This window comes from Coffea arabica, chromosome 2e, assembly GCF_036785885.1.
Source record: "Coffea arabica cultivar ET-39 chromosome 2e, Coffea Arabica ET-39 HiFi, whole genome shotgun sequence".
Classification (NCBI taxonomy): Eukaryota; Viridiplantae; Streptophyta; class Magnoliopsida; order Gentianales; family Rubiaceae; genus Coffea; species Coffea arabica.
In genome coordinates, this window is record NC_092313.1 from 13,460,655 (window position 1) to 13,479,390 (window position 18,736).

The 18,736-nt window shown below is 37.4% G+C and overlaps 2 protein-coding genes, 1 long non-coding RNA gene and 2 pseudogenes across 3 annotated transcripts; 4 read left to right on the plus strand and 1 right to left on the minus strand.

The window, feature by feature from the left end:
• Positions 1-1,012: 1,012 nt before the first annotated feature.
• LOC113728607 (probable glucan endo-1,3-beta-glucosidase A6) lies at positions 1,013-3,324 on the plus strand (annotated as a pseudogene).
• A 2,034-nt stretch (positions 3,325-5,358) lies between these two features.
• On the plus strand, positions 5,359-7,155 carry LOC113729748 (probable glucan endo-1,3-beta-glucosidase A6). Its single transcript, XM_027253991.2, has one exon. The coding sequence runs from the start codon at positions 5,655-5,657 to the stop codon at positions 7,053-7,055; it is 1,401 nt and encodes a 466-aa protein (XP_027109792.1). The 5' UTR covers positions 5,359-5,654; the 3' UTR covers positions 7,056-7,155.
• Positions 7,156-8,198: 1,043 nt separating this feature from the next.
• Positions 8,199-10,809, plus strand: LOC140036676 (uncharacterized). Its single transcript, XR_011840231.1, has 2 exons — positions 8,199-9,266; positions 10,296-10,809. It is a non-coding gene; the product is annotated as an uncharacterized lncRNA (long non-coding RNA).
• Positions 10,810-11,504: 695 nt separating this feature from the next.
• Positions 11,505-13,336, plus strand: LOC113728608 (epidermis-specific secreted glycoprotein EP1-like; annotated as a pseudogene).
• Positions 13,337-14,962: 1,626 nt separating this feature from the next.
• Positions 14,963-15,325, minus strand: LOC113731075 (non-specific lipid-transfer protein 1-like). The gene has a single exon (XM_027256133.2). The coding sequence runs from the start codon at positions 15,323-15,325 to the stop codon at positions 14,963-14,965; it is 363 nt and encodes a 120-aa protein (XP_027111934.2).
• Positions 15,326-18,736: the final 3,411 nt, after the last annotated feature.

Here is an 18,736-nt window from a genome sequence, read left to right on the forward strand (position 1 = left end):
GATTTGCCTCTTAGTAATAATATAATCCTTGGTTAGCTCTTTGTTAACAATTGCAGGTCTAAAATAATCTCCCTTAATTAGTCCCTAATTAGATTCTAAGAGTTTTCTTCCCCCTACGTTATCATAAGGCCAGCTTGTATCACAAAAAGAAAAAGAAAAGAATATAATTAATCTTTTATACATTATCACTGGGGCGAAAAAATTATTTTCATGGGATGGTGTAGATTTTCTCAACATGTGCAAGAATAATTTGTAGTATTCAACAAGGATTATATGTTTAACCCTCAAACTACTTCTCTAAAGATGTTCTTAGAGTGATAGTACGTAAGACAATTAATCTTGAGAGTACGTTCTTACAGTGGAAGTGTATAAAAAATTAATCTTAGCAGTAACCTTGTGTGGTGCGTTTCAGTGTAACCAACTGGTGGAAATTCTTGGGATTATCAATAAAAGAAGCAAGTTTACTTTTAAAAAAAATTAATCTTAGAAGTGTCCTTGGATTATTTATGTTGGTTCATGTCAAGTGGATGTAAATAAAAATATCGATCCTCCAATAATTTGTTTTAGTTGGATTTGCTCCCGATGCTACCAACTACTATAAAAAAAAAAAATAGAGGAAAGTCAGAAAAAGATATAATCGCTCTACCATTGCTTGTGCCAATGTCAATTTCACTTTGAAATTTGATAAGTCCATTGAGTTCGAATTTCTTCAACTCTGATATGCAATTAGGATTTATGAATCATTTTGCTCTTTGATCTCAAAACTTGACTTTATCATTTTATCCTCCTGAATCCAGTCTCTCTTGCCTATTATAGAATTCGAGCAAGACTTGTCTATCTATAAAATTTCTGTTTTGCATCTTAAAATCCCGTTTCAAATTCTCTAAATCCAGTCCAAGAATGTACCATATGGTTTTACTTGCTCAGTATCTGCTGTTTTCTCTCTTAGCCTTTGTTTTTCCTCATAGGAGATGCAAATGGCACACATCATAGTGGGGTATGCTGTGGCACTATGGGAAACAACCTCCCAACTCCACCAAAAACAACACAACTTCTCCAAAAACTCAATGCCACACAAATCAAACTCTACAATCCAGATCAAAAGATTCTCAATGCCCTCAAAGGTAGCAAGCTCCAAATCTTAGTTATGGTCCCAAATGATCTCATTATCAATATTTCATCCAATCAAACTCTAGCTGATCAATGGGTCCAAAACAACGTGGTCCCTTACTATCCTCTTTCAATGATCCGTTACATCCTAGTAGGAAATGGAGTTTTAAGTAATTTATGCAAACCAATATGGTTTTATCTTGTCCCAGCCAGGAAGAAGATCAATCAATCAGTGAAAAACTTTTGGTCTCAACAACGTTAAAGTTGGAACCCCACTAGGCATGGATGTTATGGAGTCTTCGTTTCTTCTACCTCCAATGGCACGTTCAGGTCTGACATTTCAGACGAAGCCATGATTCCAATGTTACATTTCTTGAATCAGACTTGAAGTCATATTTGTTCATAGATGTGTACCCTTTTTTCGACTGGGTATCGAAGCCCAACAGCATTAACCTCGACTATGCATTGCTAAAAGCCGAAATATTACCTTCAAGGATCCGGTCTCGGGCTTGACGACACTAACTGGCTGGACCAAATTCTTGATTCGGGTTAGTTAGAGTGTGCGTGAGTACCACTTAAGTTTCATGGGTGCAGCCAGAAGTCAGCAATTGACTTTTGATTGTACTTGTGGGGTTCGCTTAGGTGTTGTTTGTGAAAATTCTTGCTAAAAATTCTTGATTCGGTCATTTTTGACATGCAGAAACTCGGGAATCCAACTGTTCCGCTATTCATTGCTGAAACAGGCTGGCGTGGTGGTGGTGATATGGATTAAATTGGAGCTAGCATTTATAACGCTGCCACATATAACCAGAATGTGGTCAAAAAATTCACGGCTATGCCTTCCATAGGAACGCCGGCCAGACCAGGTCCAAACATTTCAGTCAGTGTCTCCGCTTTGTATACTGAAAATCAAAAGCCCGGTCCAGGTACCGAGCGCCATTTTGGGTTATTATACCCGAATGGAACAATTGTTTATGACATAGATTTGTTGCGCCAGACACTACTCGTGTTCAAATCGAATAGTTGGATCTCGACTCAAACTCGATCAACGCCGAGTTCGAGTTTTGATTTTTGTTACTCGTGCTCAACTCGAATACTTTATCAATTAGTTCAAATTCGACAAAAATTCGGTCCATGCCAAGTTCGAGTCAAATTTTCAATCGAGCTACTCGCGAGTCCAGGTTGAATAGTTTAATTAAATTACACCCCTAAGGCACACTTAAAGTAAAGCTATTATCTAACATATTTCTGTGCCTACAGTGAGAATATACGTAAGGACAACAATGTATATAACCGAAAATTTTTAAGATAGAATTTGAATGTTCTATGGAGAATAAGAAAATAAAATGTCGGTGTCAGTGGCAATTTTAGAATTTCCTTTTACAAGGGTAGTATTAGAAAAATATACAATGATAGGATTGAGTAATACCAACAATTTTTTTTGCATCACATTATATTACTTTCATTCATCGATGATGGAAAGTTTGTGGAAGTGCTGAAATTGTCAAAAGTGAATGCTTTGGTCTCGTCAAAATGAATATAATTTATCGTTGCACATGCAATTACAACGTTTTCAATCTTTTTTCTTGTCTGACCCCTTGATAATTACTCAACTTCTGGAGAGCTTTATGGCGGGGAAGGTGGAGTTGTTTGTGCTGCAATATCATCGAGGGAAGGCAATTTCTGTTTAAAAAGCAAATGTATCTGCAAAAGAAAATCAAATGTGACTCGAGCGAGACTCTTTAGCTTATTTTGGAATGTGATTCAGATTTCGGTGTCTCTTTTTAGAACTTTGGTCTCGATTCCTGACCAAATCCTTCTGAAAAAAATTGTTAATAAGACAAAAGTTAAGGAAAAAAGCAGACAATAAAATGGATTATGACGGAGGAGAGAATATAAGTAAGAGTTTCTGAATTCGAACCTACCCATTTGCACTAAAAAAAATATTGTAAATATACCTTAACAACTTATGTTATGGTTGTCATATTACAATTATTACATTAATTATGAATATACTCTTTGGACAACTCTTTGTCTACACTTGCTGGCTATAGTGATATCTCCTGGCTCTTAATTAGATTCTGACAGATTTATTTCTACAAAGCGAAGTCAGCAATTGTCTACCATAAAGAAAATGTCAAATTTTGTGAGTATAAAAATATTGATGCTTCAATGGTTTATGCTAGTCTTCGTGTCACATGGATTTCTCGCTAAGGTACCAACTACTCATAAAAAAGAATTGATTAAAATAAAAGAAGACACAATAACAATGCAATTCCACATGCCCCTAACAATTGCCCTTTGTAGTTTAATCCTCTTTCTCCATTAAATTTGACTTTTTTTTTATTTTTTACCCATTGTAGTTTAATCCTCTTGTCCGTTTAATTTGACTATCTTTTTTTTTTCCCAACAACGGAAAGATGAAATTTAAGCAACGAGGACGAGGTAAGGGAATTAGAATCCAGAACCTATAAAAGATCTCAATTCTAACCACCAGGCTAAAACCTCTCCAGCTTTTAAATTTGACTTTCTTCAAGTTTCGTGGGAGAAAAAAAAAATACTGCAAATAACACCAATGGCTCCTCTGCCTAATTACATACTTCTTGTAACACCCTAACATCCTATTGTTATTCATCGATGACGGAAAGGTTGTCAGCAGCCACGCTGAAATTAGTACTCCAAAATGAATGCTTAAAATTCCACTTGAGGGACTCTTAAATAGGTCAAAAAGTACAATATTTGTTGCTGCACATGTAAATATAGCATTAGCTATATCAAGAATTCCTATTGCCGATGGCAAGAGAGTTGATGCTTTTACTTTTCATACTTTTCATACTCAACGGTTGGAGATCTTTATTGCGGGGAAGGTGGAGGGGTTAGGATGCAACATTTGTCTTTAGACCGAGTTCATATTCCAATTGCCCAGTTGGAAAGATTAAACAATGAGGTGGGAGACAAAGTGAATTTTGTGAAACTAAAGCGTGGATGCAAAATGGAAATCAAATACAATTAAGTGTCAGGAAATGATATTAGCATTTTTCAAAAAAATTTCAAATACTTCTTCGCCTCCTTTGCATTATATGAAGTTTGAGGAGTGTCTGAAGTTTTTTGAGAAATACTACTGATTTCATTTTCCTTAAGTGTCTCACTAGCTGAATTCATAGTGTGATAAACAAGAGTCATCTGCCAATTGCCCGTTGGAAAGAAAGAAAATAAGGAGGGGGATAAAGTGAGTTTTGTGAATAACAATGTGGACGCAGAAGGGAAAACAGATGCAATTTAAGGGTCTCTATAGCTCATTTCAGACTGAGATCATCCAAGTCTCGATATATCATTTTCCAATTTTATTTTTCTTTATTCCTGACCAACTCCTTCTGAAAAGTGCATTTATTAATAGCACAAAAGAAAAAGATAAAGGAAAAAAAAAAACCAAAAATGGAGGCAGTAAAGAGCATTTTTTTTAACTAGAGATTTTGTTTAAATTGTGCCTAAGTTGTCATACTACAATAATTACATTATTATCAATATACTCGGTGGATAATTCTTTGTTTATATTGGTGGTCTGGAATAATATATTCTTAGCCTCTAATTGGATTTTAAGAGATTAGTTTTACATACTGATCTCTTACATAACAAAGAGAAAGAAAATTGAAAAATTTTTGAGGATATGAAAATATGGATTAATCTTTTACATAACATTAGTGAAAAAACATCTTTACATGAGTAGGTATAGATTTTACTGCATGTGTTATAATAACTAAAATAAGTATTTCTTATATTGAAATTGTAAAGAATTTTTTTAGGTTAGGTCAAAATGTATGACACATAATCTCTTTTTAAATTTCAAATTCTGTTCATTCACTTGACATGCCTGTGCACCTATTGTACAAAAAAAATTTCATTGCTAGTGTAGAAAAAATTTAGCTAACCTGTTTAGTGTAGAATTCGACAACTGTTTGTGTCGTGCATCGAGCTAAACTTGGTTGTGTAAACATATTTTCTCAGATTGATAATGAATCGAAGATTTATCATGATCCTTTATTTATTTATATTAGTTCATGTCACATGGACTCCCACTGGCACTTGCTACCAAAATAGAAAAAAAAAAAATTCAAATAAAAAAGAAGATGCGAGTCAAAGAAGAGACGCAAATCACACTGCAATTTCACATGCCATTATTTTCTCTCTATACCATGTTAAAGTATGATTCTTGTATTCAAAAGAAAAAAGGGAAGAAGAAAGTATGATTCTTGCGATTTGCATTTGACTTTCTTTTTAGTTATAAGCTGCAGCCAGATCTGTGATCCATTATAGGATTCAGAATTCTCCTTTATCAGGGCTAGAATCAATTCACCAAGGGCCAAAACCTGATTTCTCTTTGCTTCTCTCGATTTGAGTCTTTTCCCTGCCTTCATTTCGTTGCTCTTCATTTCAGCATTTGGTTTTAATCCTATTGCAGAACATGAGCAAGATCACTTGTCTATAGACAACAATTCTTGTCCTTCAATTTAAATCCCATCTCAAGTCTCCAATTCTCCAAGTGTATGGCTTTACTAGCTGTATATCTCTTTTATCTGTTAGCCTTTGGTTCTTCTTCATCAAATGCTGCTGCACAAATCAATCAAGTTGGAGTATGCTATGGCCAACTGGGGAACAACCTCCCAACTCCATCAAAATCTGTGCAACTCCTCCAGAAACTCAATGCCACACAGGTCAAACTCTATGATGCAAATCCAAAGATTCTCAATGCCCTCATTGGTAGCAAGCTCTATATCACAGTCATGGTCCCAAATGAGCTCATCATCAACATTTCATCCAACCAAACTCTAGCAAACCAATGGGTCCAAAACAATGTGATCCCTTACTATCCTCGGGCCATGATTCGTTACATCCTAGTAGGTAACGAGGTTTTGAGTTACTACTTCAAACCATTATGGTTTTATCTCGTTCCAGCCATAAAGAGAATCCATCAATCTGTGAAAACTCTCGGTCTCTCCAACGTTAAAGTCGGAACCCCACTAGCAATTGACATGTTGGAATCTTCTGTGCTTTTACCTTCCAATGGCACGTTTCGGTCTGACATTGCAGGCAAGGTTATGAAACCATTGTTGCAGTTCTTGAATCAGACCAACTCATTCTTCTTCGTTGACTTGTACCCTTACTTTGAGTGGGTATCAAAGCCCAACACCGTTAGCCTTGGCTACGCATTGTTAGCGGCCCAAAACAAAACGTTCAAAGATCCAGTCTCGGGCTTGGTCTATAATAACTTGTTGGACCAAATGCTCGATTCGGTAGTGTTTGCCATGAAGAAACTCGGGTACCCGAGTATTCCCTTGTTCATTGCGGAAACAGGTTGGCCCAATGGTGGCGATATTGATCAAATTGGAGCCAGCATTTACAATGCAGCTACATACAACCGGAATGTGGTGAAAAAATTCACGGCCATGCCTTTGGCAGGAACACCGGCCAGGCCGGGTGTGAACATTTCGGTCAATATCTTCGCTTTATACAACGAAAATCTAAAGCCTGGTGCAGGCACAGAGCGACATTTTGGGCTATTGTACCCGAATGGAACGAGTGTGTACGACATAGATTTGTCCGGCCACACACCAGATTCAACCTACAGTCCATTACCGCAGCCTTCAAACAACAAGCCTTACAAGGGGAAACTTTGGTGCGTGGTAGCTAAAGGAGCAAGTTGGAACCAATTGGGGAGTGAGCTGAATTTTGCTTGTGGACAAGATAATCGTACCTGTCAAGCGATTCGGCCTGGTGGAAAGTGTTACAAGCCCAATTGGTCGGTCCTACATGCAAGCTATGCTTTTAGTGCTTATTGGGCTCAATTTCGGTCAAGTGGTGCAACTTGTTTCTTTAATGGGCTGGCCGTCCAAACCACGAAAGATCCAAGCTATTTATCCTGCCAGCTTCCCAGTGTTAATCTTTGAAATTGTCTTTTTTTTTTTAAAGGATGTTATTCTTTGATCAATCAAATTTGCTGATTGATTATATTAAAATTAAGCGTCTCGATTGGGAAGTTTAGTACAACACTTATCTTCTGTTTGTTTTGTCAATCTCATATGTGTAATCTCAATCTTGGACAAAAATACCTCGTCATATAATTAAAAATGTCATGGTGATGTCTAGAAATTAATCGTAAAGGGTATCTTAATTTGTAAGGTTTGAACATTTTGCCAAAGCGTACCAATAAAATATACAATAAGAAAGTTTTCTAGTCATCTGGTCCAAAAGTGCAAGTAATCTTTGGTTGAGTCATTCTTCTTATCATGTGATCGTGACATTAATGGTTTTCCGCAAACCATCACTACCACTACTACAGCTACAAGATAAATAAATGTAAGTATACTTCTTCTGTCAATGCTGTGCATCTTTGATCATTTCATCCTTCTTGATGCAGGCAGACAATTTTGTACAAGTGGTGCATTCAATTCAACTCCTCGCTTTTGCCAGCTATAAAGATAGAAATAAGATTTTAATCTATGGGCTCATTCCCAGCTTCGTGATATTATTGAGAATCTATCTATCGAGGAAATTATTTATAGTGCAATTGTTGACAATCTTGTGCTTCTGAGCTCTTCTGACTAAGTAATTCAGTCGACCTCTGACAACATTTACTGAGCTTATCACATATTCCGGATTCAAGGGTTGGAATTAACAGGGAAACCCTACGTTTTTGCGACACATTTATATAGTCGCGCGTAGAGAAATCATTTTTCTCTCAGAATTTTTAATTTTTCAAAAAGACATTCATTCTTAGTATTTCAACATTCAGACAATGTGTTGTGTACAAACTCGTGTGACAAAGTTATAACAAGAAAATTTTATTGTTAGGTTTTTCAGCACACTACAACAAAAATGGCTTTTCCTGACATGTCTATAAGGACATTTGTTGGTTTTTGTCATTATAGTACCTCTATTATGACACTTATTATCAACTCAATAATATATAGTTTAATTTTTTTAATTTTATCTGATATAAGAATAATAATGTGTCTTTAGACTACTTATTATGACACTTGAAAAAATGTTACTGTTCACAAGTTTTTTCGTCATACTCATGTGAGGTGCACGTGTTCCTTTTTCTTCTCTTCCCTAAGTAGGGCAAACACAAGTTCACCTCTTGTTTTCTCCTCTGCCGCTCTTGCTGTCCTTTCTTCCTCTGGCTCTCCAATCTCCAATCCCTCATCGCATCCTTCCTTTTTCTTTCTCATTTAAATTATTCCATAGTCTTCTCTTTCTTCTCGTTCTTTCCTTTTTTTTAATCAGAAAGGATAGCAATCAAACCAGTGATATTATACAACTCGAATCTCTTTAAAATTTCACATAATTTCTGGAGTGAGAAGGCCCATGGCATGGCGTTTTTGATTGTATTTTTTCCATCCAAAAGAGCAGCTATGGACAAGTGCCCAACCCAAGGGTTTCTTGGTCATCTCCCTCCTTTCGGCCTTCCTGGATCTCAGAGAAGTCTGTAATAGAGTAGAAGAAGGAACTTTAAAAAGACATTTTACTCCTGAACTAAATCAATCTTCGTAGAGTGACGTCATCAGCTCATGCGGCTTCAACGCCCATACCGGCAGCTCGGTGAAGGATTTCGTAAAATTCTCCTCTGTTGCGCTACACAAGGCTTCGGCCACATCGCACAGCCTTGCTACATCTCCAATTATAGATTTTTGGGCTTCCGTCTACAAGAGAAGTTCATTGACAAGATGCTGGCAAGCGGAGTCCGACGATTGTTCCGGAGGGACTGGGGAAATCGTTGTGACTCGGTAAGACGACGTAGCAGCGTCATCGGGTTGTCGATATTTTTGCTGCTGACTAATAACAATTGGGGATTTTTGCTGCATATCCTTCAAGGTGTTCGACAAATGTACCCACTGTTCGATCTCTTGTTGGTACTTGTGTTTGAGCTTGAGAAGAGCTCTTTTCTTCCTTTGCCGGCGGTTCTGCTCTTCAACGGCCGGATCCGATAGTCCCGGTGCCGAAGTAGAGGAAGGAAGGTCGACACGAGGACGTTTCCTGTGTTTGTAGACGAAACCGTCATCGTTGATGAGTTCCCACTCATCGTCAGGTTCCCAGCTCACTGGGGTGGTGGCCATTGGGCTTCTCCCCCTCGTTCTTTCCTTCAATTGCCAAGAAGGGTACGTTTTCCTTAGGTTTGTCACTGCTTCGTTTTCCTTATACAATATTATTCGGTGCATATATGAACACGTAATTAGTTGGAACTATAAAAGATTTTAATTTCTTTTGAGAAATGTGGCCACTCGAAGTTTGACTTTTACTTTGATTTTGAACTGTCTTGCTATCTCGTGATCAATTTTCCATACGTTTCGTGTTCTTTAGACCCAATGAGTAACTACTAACTTTCTCCAGAAAGATGTGTACTTATTGCTTGAGATTATAAAAGAAGTAGAATGGTCATCTTCTTTTCTAGAAAAAGCCCGTGCATAGATGCAATGCCACTATGCAGGAGCAGGTGAATCAACATGCTTATTTGAATGGAAAGCAGAGATAAACCAAAATCTCACACCTGAAATATAGGCAATCAAGTGTACCAAATAGTTCTCGAGCACCAATGCTTATTTAAGACAATCAGAGGAAAACGAACTTGGAATCCAACAGAAAATAAAATAAAATAAAATAAACCACTTTATTTCAAACATATATATGTAGTACAAGAACAGGCCATCATAAAGGCAACAAAACGATACAATTGGATTCACAACAATATTTGTTTAATGATGCATTGTTTTGTTGTTGCAGATGATTATTTGCTTTTGTCTAAGTTCATACTATCTTGATACATGTTTGGTTAATGCCATTTCAGAAAAGGTTAACTCAGGGCGTTCCAATGCAATTATTCTGTACTCTGAATTATAGTCTTTTTACTTTTGTCTTTTGGAAATTGATATGGTGTCCTTATTGGAAGTGTTACCGCACTTTTCTTCTTTCCTTCTGTTCAATTAAATCCCCTGCTTTATTTAAGTGACTGACAAAGTGGTTAGCTGGGATTTCGCTTAACCAATTCCAGAAATAACAACATTTAATAAGTGATTCAGAACATGTAAGATGATGTATAATTTTAAAAGAAGTTGCGAGAATTAAAAAAAAAAAGTAAGATGCGTTTATTCATATCCTTTGATTATCACAAGATGCGTTTATATCTGCAGGTAAATCATTTGAAACTCAAGAACAATACAAGGAAGCTCTTGTTGCATTCTCAGTTTCACTCTCCATAGAGCCAAATTATGTACCAAGCATTGTCTCAAGTGCTGGAGTGCTGATAAAATTGGGTAGACAGAATCTTCCTATTGCAAGAAGCTTGTTGATGACTGCTCTCTAACTAGAGCCGACAAACCACCATGCGTGGTTCCTTCTTGGAGTGCTATCCAAGTCTCAAGGCTTGAAACAAGCAGCCGCAGATTACTTCCAAGCTGTACATGAACTAAAGCTTTCTGCTCCTGTTCAAGACTTTGCTTAACAACGCATTGAGCACCAAGGTTCCAGAGATAAAGGAACTTCTATTTGGGACTTTAAATATTGGTTTTGGTTGTTATATACTGACAGTGTAGATAATTAGTTACATTAGCTGGTGTTGGTTTTGGCTTTTGATTAGCTATGTTAGTACTTGTTGCTGATTTTAGTTCAACAAATGATATTTGAGCATTGATTTTTGCTTTTAAATTACTACATGCATTCTGTTCTTTGGGATAATTTTACAAGTCCTTTGGGTATCTGATTGACGGAATGTATAGCAGGGAACACAACCAGGTTGCTTCTTTATTTAAAAAAAAAAAAAAAAAACTCCTGGCAGTTAATAGTGTCAGCATAGCTCAACAACTTCGACAATATCCTGACACTTTTGATTGTTAAGAAAAGAGATTTTTGTTGGCAGATGGGATACTATAATAGCATAGTTTTCCTAACACATTGAATAGTACAAGTCTATCCCCACATTGGAAGGGACAACACTCACCCTAGGTGTGAGGATAGATAAAGTGTCAGGTTAGATTATCTATACTAACACTTTTAAATGCCGCTAAAGGCAATTTTTGTTGTAGTGGCAGTACAAATTCTAATATTTATGTAGATTGAAATTAGATACATAGCCTCATAATAGAAACACCTTCCCACATGTTTCTTTGTCGGTAATGAAACAGCAAAGCTTCATCACGGTTCACTTATATTAACTGTAGTTCGCACGATATTGAGTCATTTTGTTAGTTATTACTACCATATGCAGTTTTAGCTTATTGGATTCGCTCTGTATAATAATATAAGTCTCATCAATGAATTGAATTGTCAAAAGATATGATGATTCATTCAAAATTTACAGCATCATTAAGATATAGTTAGTCTTAACTCTTTGCCGTTCAAATACCATCAGAATCCACGGAAAGAGATATCCACGGTCCCGTGCAAAGCCACCTCTTCATAGTCTTTCAGATTATAGTAACTCCTACCATAAATAGACTCCATACCCCTTTTGGTTTCCATTCTCAGTAGCCATTGGCTTCCCAAAGAAAACCCCACTTTTTTCAGTGCTGTCATATGATGATATTTCTAGCCACCTAAACGATGCCGTCTTATTCAACGAAAGCTATTGCATTTTCTATTGCTCTGTTCACTTTTCTCATCACATCCCAATCCGTTGTTCCTCCCTCAAGAACGTTCAAGTACATAAACCAAGGTTCATTTGGTGATTATATAGTGGATTACGAAGCTAATTATCGAGTGCTAAGTATTGCCACCTTTCCTTTTCAGCTTTGTATCTACAATGCCACCCCAAATGCATTTATCCTCGGGCTCCGTATGGGCCACCCCACGGTCCGAGTCCATCATGCGATGGGTTTGGGATGCCAACCGTGGAAGCCCAGTCCGTGAAAATGCAACTCTAACCTTCGGTAGGGATGGAAACTTGGTCTTGGCCGATGTTGATGGCACGGTGGCTTGGCAAACCGGTACAGCCGACAAGGGTGTGGTAGGGCTAAGCCTCCGTCCTAATGGTAACTTGGTGTTGTACGATGACAAGGGCAAGTTCATTTGGCAAAGTTTTGCTCACCCAACTGATACAATTTTGGTGGGTCAAACAATAAGGGCCACAGGCCCGTCTAGGCTCGTTAGCCGATTGTCCCCGATCGAGCCTGACAACGGGCCATACAGCTTCGTGATGAAAAAACGATATTGGGCTATGTATTATCAGAGCAAGAATTCACCAAAACCCCTTCTTTACTACAAATCGGATGAGTTTGGCAACGGTAGAGGGGCTTTGGCGAATCTTGAATTCTATTGTGAGCCAGAGAACGATGAGAATCATGCTTTCGAGCTTGGTTTCAAGTTTAACATGACCAATTCTCCTAGCTTTGGGACGTATATTTTGTCTAGGCCCAAATACAACAGCACCTACACCATGCTTCGAGTTGACATCGACGGTAATCTAAGGATGTACATCTACGATGAACACGTTGACTATAGCGCGTGGGAGGTCACGTTCGTGCTCTTTGACAGAGATGAAGGTAGGGAGAGCGAATGCAAGCTACCGAGGAGGTGTGGATCATTAGGCGTATGTGAAGACGACCAGTGTGTCGCGTGCCCGAAGCCCCAAGGCCTGTTGGGCTGGAGCAAGAGTTGTGCACCACCAATGCTACCACCATGCAAGGGAGGATCCAATGTGGGCTATTACAAAGTTGATGGGTGGAACACTTTACCAGTGCTTACAATGAAGGAAATGGGCCCCTAAGGCTCTCCCAGTGCAAGGATCGGTGCTCTAAAGATTGCAAGTGTGTGGGCTTCTTTTACCGGGTGGAGTCGTCTAAATGCTTGTAGGTGCCTGAACTGGGTACTCTGGTCAAGGTCTCGAATTCCGCTCATGTCGGGTACATCAAGATCGCCAAGGAGATCTAGTTCTTTGTCCAATGTAATACATAAAGGTTCAGATCATTCAAGAGTATGGATCTTTGGATTTAAGTGAAGGGATTTTTCTCCATATAATTCTAGTGCAATCATGTATTTCCATGAACCCGGTGACATTAAAGATTAATCACAATGTTTGGTTGGGTTACCCATTTTATCTGTAATAGCAGTTTATTGACATTTGTTTATTGCAAGTTGGCAACCATGTTACAAGTTCTTAACAATTTGCCTGTGGAGTTAAAAAAAAAAGAGGACTTTGAATCATTATTCATGATGATTGTCGAAGACAATTGATTGGGAATTTGCTAATGTGTTCCCCATATATACAAAGATGATTTGTATGTAAAGGGCTAGACGACCAAGCACAAGAATGTAAAAAATAGAGCTCTAATTGCACGTAGCGCTAATTCAGCGAGTTCTAACTTTGTACTACTTTGTTTGGATTGTCATTTTTTATAAAAATTTTTTTATATTTTTTATAAACACATTTTTTAATCACTTTTTTATTTCACATATATCAAATCGCAACCGTACATTTTTTAACAAATAGCAATCCAAACGAGCTCACAGTCAAGTTCAAATCCTAGCTACAACCTAATGTCAAGTCTCCATGATAATGTAGTTTAACCCTTTTTTACCACGTAACACTGTGCATTGAATACGATACACACAGATTGCAAAACTAAAAATGGGGGAAACAAAGATCCGATCCGATCCCAATGGGACACCTTCTTACGTACAATTCATAACTCTTATTATTCGCTGGTAGACATTGAAGCTGAAGCTGGTGGCTATCGTCGTCGTACGTAGTAACCGGCAATCTAGTATCGTTGGGTACTTGATTCACGTCACCCTAAAACATAGTTAAACAAATTAGGGAAAAAATATACACTCAAACTAAAGTAGAGCATCTGATTACAGGCACAGCATTTTTTTTTTTTTTTGGAAGGAGTTACATGCACAGCTTAGTAACAGCACCGACACTACTAATTACAAAGTGCAACAGTATAGTACAGCAAATATAGCAGCTGAGATAAGCGAAAATTTAATTCACGTTATAAACATAAACATTAACATTGGGCTGGCTCTAATTATATTAAGCTTCCGAAAATATTGAAGTTGACTTCAGTACCTGTTTGATAACTCAATTCAGTACTTAAATTTAATGGATTCAGATCTTAACATGTTCAAATACATTTCATAACCAAAATTTAATTATGTGGCACTGAATTTTGTTTTAAAAAATAAGTGATAAACTATTGACTTGTCATTTGATATAATATATACTTAAACTTGTTATTTTAATACTTAACAATTCATTAATTTAATAGATTCAGATTTTAGATTTAAATACGCACCTAAGACATACATTGTATTTCTTCTCTTCTTCATTGGAGTTTATCTGAAAAAAGTTCCTTTTTAAAAAAAAGGGGTACATCTAGCAAAAAGTGTCTAAAAAGCAACGTTTTCTGAGAAAATAAGAGACAAAAGAGTTGTGTCCTCTGAAATATTCTTATTCATCTTCAATCAATTTCAGTTTGTTTTTTGTCACTTCTTGAAAAGGGGTACATCTTAGTTAGTTGTAGAGTGATTTTTGGCTCATATTTGGAGACTAATTTGTGGTTGCGGCGGGAGAAGATCAAATTGGTTTTCATACATAGACAACCTTCCCACCAATACGAGTATACAAGTACTTTTGTTCTTGCCAATTGTTGGGAAGGGAATAATAAGAAAATGAAGAGACGATGAAAACTACTTGATCTTGTGTAGCATAAACGGAATTCGAAGTCAAGTGAATAATTAGTGGGACTTCCATGCATGATACTTAACTCGATGACGAGTTTGACGACTACGAGTTACAGAGAAATAACTTGGTAGTGGTACTGGTGGGTGAGTGGGTGGATAGTAGCAGTATGGGAGTACTTTACCGGGAGCAGTCAATGGTCGGGATGATCTTGTAAGGAACCTTGGCTCCGCACTTGGCAGGGAGAGACTGAGCGTTGGGCAATTTGATACCACGATAGCCTGGATAAGCACCCTTAAGGCAGGAGCAAACACGCTGACGGTCGGCGCGGGTCCTGGCCCATGCCACCAGGCCCTTAACACCAGCGCAGCAAGGACCCGGCACAGAGCCACCATTCTTGAGGTAACGGGTACAAGGCATCAGGGAATGAGTAACTTGACCGCAAGCGATTACGGCCTCTGCACGGGGTGCAAGTTCGCCAACCACCACCGTCAGCATTATAACCGCACCGACAACTTTGGAATTGAGACCTCCGAGAAGCATTGTTGAGTAATTTATCGCCGTTAACTAATTTTAAGCGGAGCAGTCCACCTTAATGATCAATCAGTACCATGAACAAAGGAAATGGTGGTGGAGGGAGGGACCTTTTAGGCAAATAGATGATTGATAGGTGGTGCTGCACCTGCATCCGAGGCGGTTGTGTTGCTAGTTAATTTATAGTGCAGCAAAATTACGAGGAAAATTCTAATGCAAATACTTGAACAGAGAGCAGAGTGATTGAGTGACTGAGAGCAGGTGTGAGCCCGCTGGAATATCTAATGTCGGGTGTCCGTCAATCAATGAATTAGTCGGCTGGTGGTTGGGTAAAGATTCGTATTTCGTACGTATATTTCAAAAAAAATTTGATATTTCATATATTTCAAAAAAAATTGTATTTCAATTTTTGAAAAAAAAAATTAAAAATTTTGAACAAGGATAACGATTTATCTTCACGGTTATATACAAAACAACGGCGACATATAATATAATGTAATTCTGTAGATTTATCCATATAAAAGTAATAAGATGATAAAATTTGTAATAAATTTAATGTCTCACGCTCAAGGATATGAGTTAAATTAGTATAAATATAGCCTAATCTTTAAAAGATACATTAATATATCTTCCAAATACATTCGTATTGCTCACATACGAATTTATATACATAATTTTGTCGAATATGTAATTTTCCCTGAATTTTTAGTCATACTTTTGAAAAAAAAATCATATAATATGCATACATATAATATTTTTTATTGTACTCTTCCACTAGTGTACTAATTGTGTTTACCACCAACAAAGTAGTACTGATGACTTTTTATTTTTTTTACCTCCCACCTCTTTCTCATTCATAACTATTAGGTTCAAAATTCAATTTTTGAATTTGATAATAGAGAAACTCTAAATTATTTCTAGTAGCCACTAAAGTAGTTCTAATGGGGAGAAGAGAAGGAAAGAGGAGAGATGAGTCGGATGGTATCAGAAAAGAGAATGTAAATAAAAAGTTTCGAATTTCATGCCTCCTGCTTATACTAAAAAAAACAAAAAACAAAAAAAAAGTAGTGCTCATGGCAAATACTCAAATTAGTTGCCACTATCATTTCTGGTACTCTGTTACGTATGTTCCAGCACTTGCTTTCATTTCTTAATCCTCTACTTTTGGGTCATCAAAAGATCATTGAAAACATGGAGGATTTAACATCCTATGAATTGAAAAGAGCAAGTCCTTTTTATTCCTTTTTTTAATAAAGAATAAAAAATAAAGGCCACCAACCAACCCAAAAAAAAAAATACACACAGAAGACATCATCCAGCAGCAGCGGCGGCCACTGGACCACTACCCCTTCGGCACCTTTGCTTCAACAACCATAGGAGCCAACTGCGGTTGGTTCTTTCTCCCTTTTTGTTTTGTTTTGTTTTTGTTTTTGTTGACCCGATGATATCTATTTTATATCTATTCTTATTTTACACTGAGAATAGGTGGATTTGAAGGGGTAAATGGAGAATTTGGAGATGACTAAACCGTCACTAAATTAGACGAGTGCATCTATACTTGCTGGTGAATTTTTTTTTTCAAAAAGTTTTAAAAAAAATATAAATTAAAAAATTTGATCTCTTTACTTGTATTCAAAAAAAAATTTAAACCTCTTCTTGTCGGCCAACTACTCGATAGTTTGTTTAGCCAGCTGTGGTTCTCGCTTGGACCTCTAGTCTTTTACATGTGGCATTAGCCATTGGGCTAACAAATTCGTACCAATTTATGGTGTTGTCATTTCATATAGCTAGCACTGTCTCTTTTTGTGAAACAATGTCTCTTTCAACCAAGGCTATGGCGCCACTGGGCCTTTCATTGCCAAGTCTTCTAAGGCTTGGTGGTGCGGTTTCAGTGGCCCTTGACTTCCCACAAAAATTTGTTATAATATATGACGGTTTCAGTGGTCATTTTCGATGGAATTTTTATTCACATCGAGTTTCCTTTTCATCCCCTAAATTAGGCTAGATTAGATTATAGAAATCCTATCGTTGCGACAAAAAAAAAAAAAAAAACTGAAGCTATGGCACTTTTTATTGCGTTTTTCACTTTACTCATCACATCCCAATCCGCTGTTCCTCCCTCAAAAACATTCTAGTATAAAACCAAGGTTCATTCGGTGAGTATATGGTGAGTATTAAAGCCAATTATCGACTGCTAAACATTGCGACCGTTCCTATTATCCTTTGCTTTTCAATGCCACTCCCAATGCATTCATTCTCGGGCTCTGTACGGACAACCAACGGTCCGAGTCCATCTTGCGATGGGTTTGGTATGCTAACCTGGAAATCCAGTCTGAGAAAACCCCAAGACCTACCTTTGGCAGTGATGGAAGCTTGATCTTAGCGGATGTTGATGGCAAGGTGGCTTGGCAAACTGGTACCGCTGACAAGAGCGTGATAGGACTAAGGATGCATATGATAAAATTGAAAACTAAGAATTAAAATTTAAAATTTGAATCTATTAAGTTATTAAACTGTTAAGTACTAAATTTGATACATTTCAGTATATATCACATTAAGTGATAATTAAATAACTTATTACTCATTTTTTGGAACAAATTTTGCCTAGAAAATTCAATGCCATTTAATTAATTTAGATGGTCTATTTTTGGCTATCAAACACATCTGAACATCTTAATATATTAAAATTTAAGTGTTGAATTAGGTTATTAAACAAATTGTAAACCTACTTCCTAATGATAGCTTGGTGTTGTTTGATAAGAAGGGTAAATTCATTTGGCAAAGCTTTAATCACCCAATTAATGCACTTTTGGTGGGTCAAACAATAAGGGCCATAGGCCCGTCTAGGTTGGTCGACCGATTGTCCAAGACTTAACCAATCAATGGGCCTTTCAACTTTGTGTTTGGAAAACGATATTGGGCTGTGTATTTGCAGAGCAAAAATCACCAAAAACCCTTCTTCACCACAAATCAAATAAGTTTGGTGAAGGCGTTTTGGCTAACCTTGACTTCTAATTTGAACCGGAAAATTACGAGAATCACGCTTTTGAGCTTGGGTTCAAGTTTAAGATAACCATTCATTCAAATCGTGAGAGAGAAATTCTGTCTAGACCGATATACAACAGCATCTACATCATGCTTCAAGTTGATATCGATGGTAATCTAAGAGTGTATGGTTTTGTTGAGTATAGCGCATGGGAGGTCAATTTCGTGCTCTTTGATAGAGATGAAAGTAGGGAGAGAGAATGCAAGCTACCGAGGGGGTGCGGATCATTAGGCATATGAAGACAACCAATGTGTCGGCACCCCAGGGAATATTGGGCTTGGATAAGTGCACAGTGCACTAGAGATTGCAAGTGTGCGGGCTTCTTTTATCGACCGGAGTCTCCTTAAATGCCCGTTGGCGCTTCACTTGGGGAC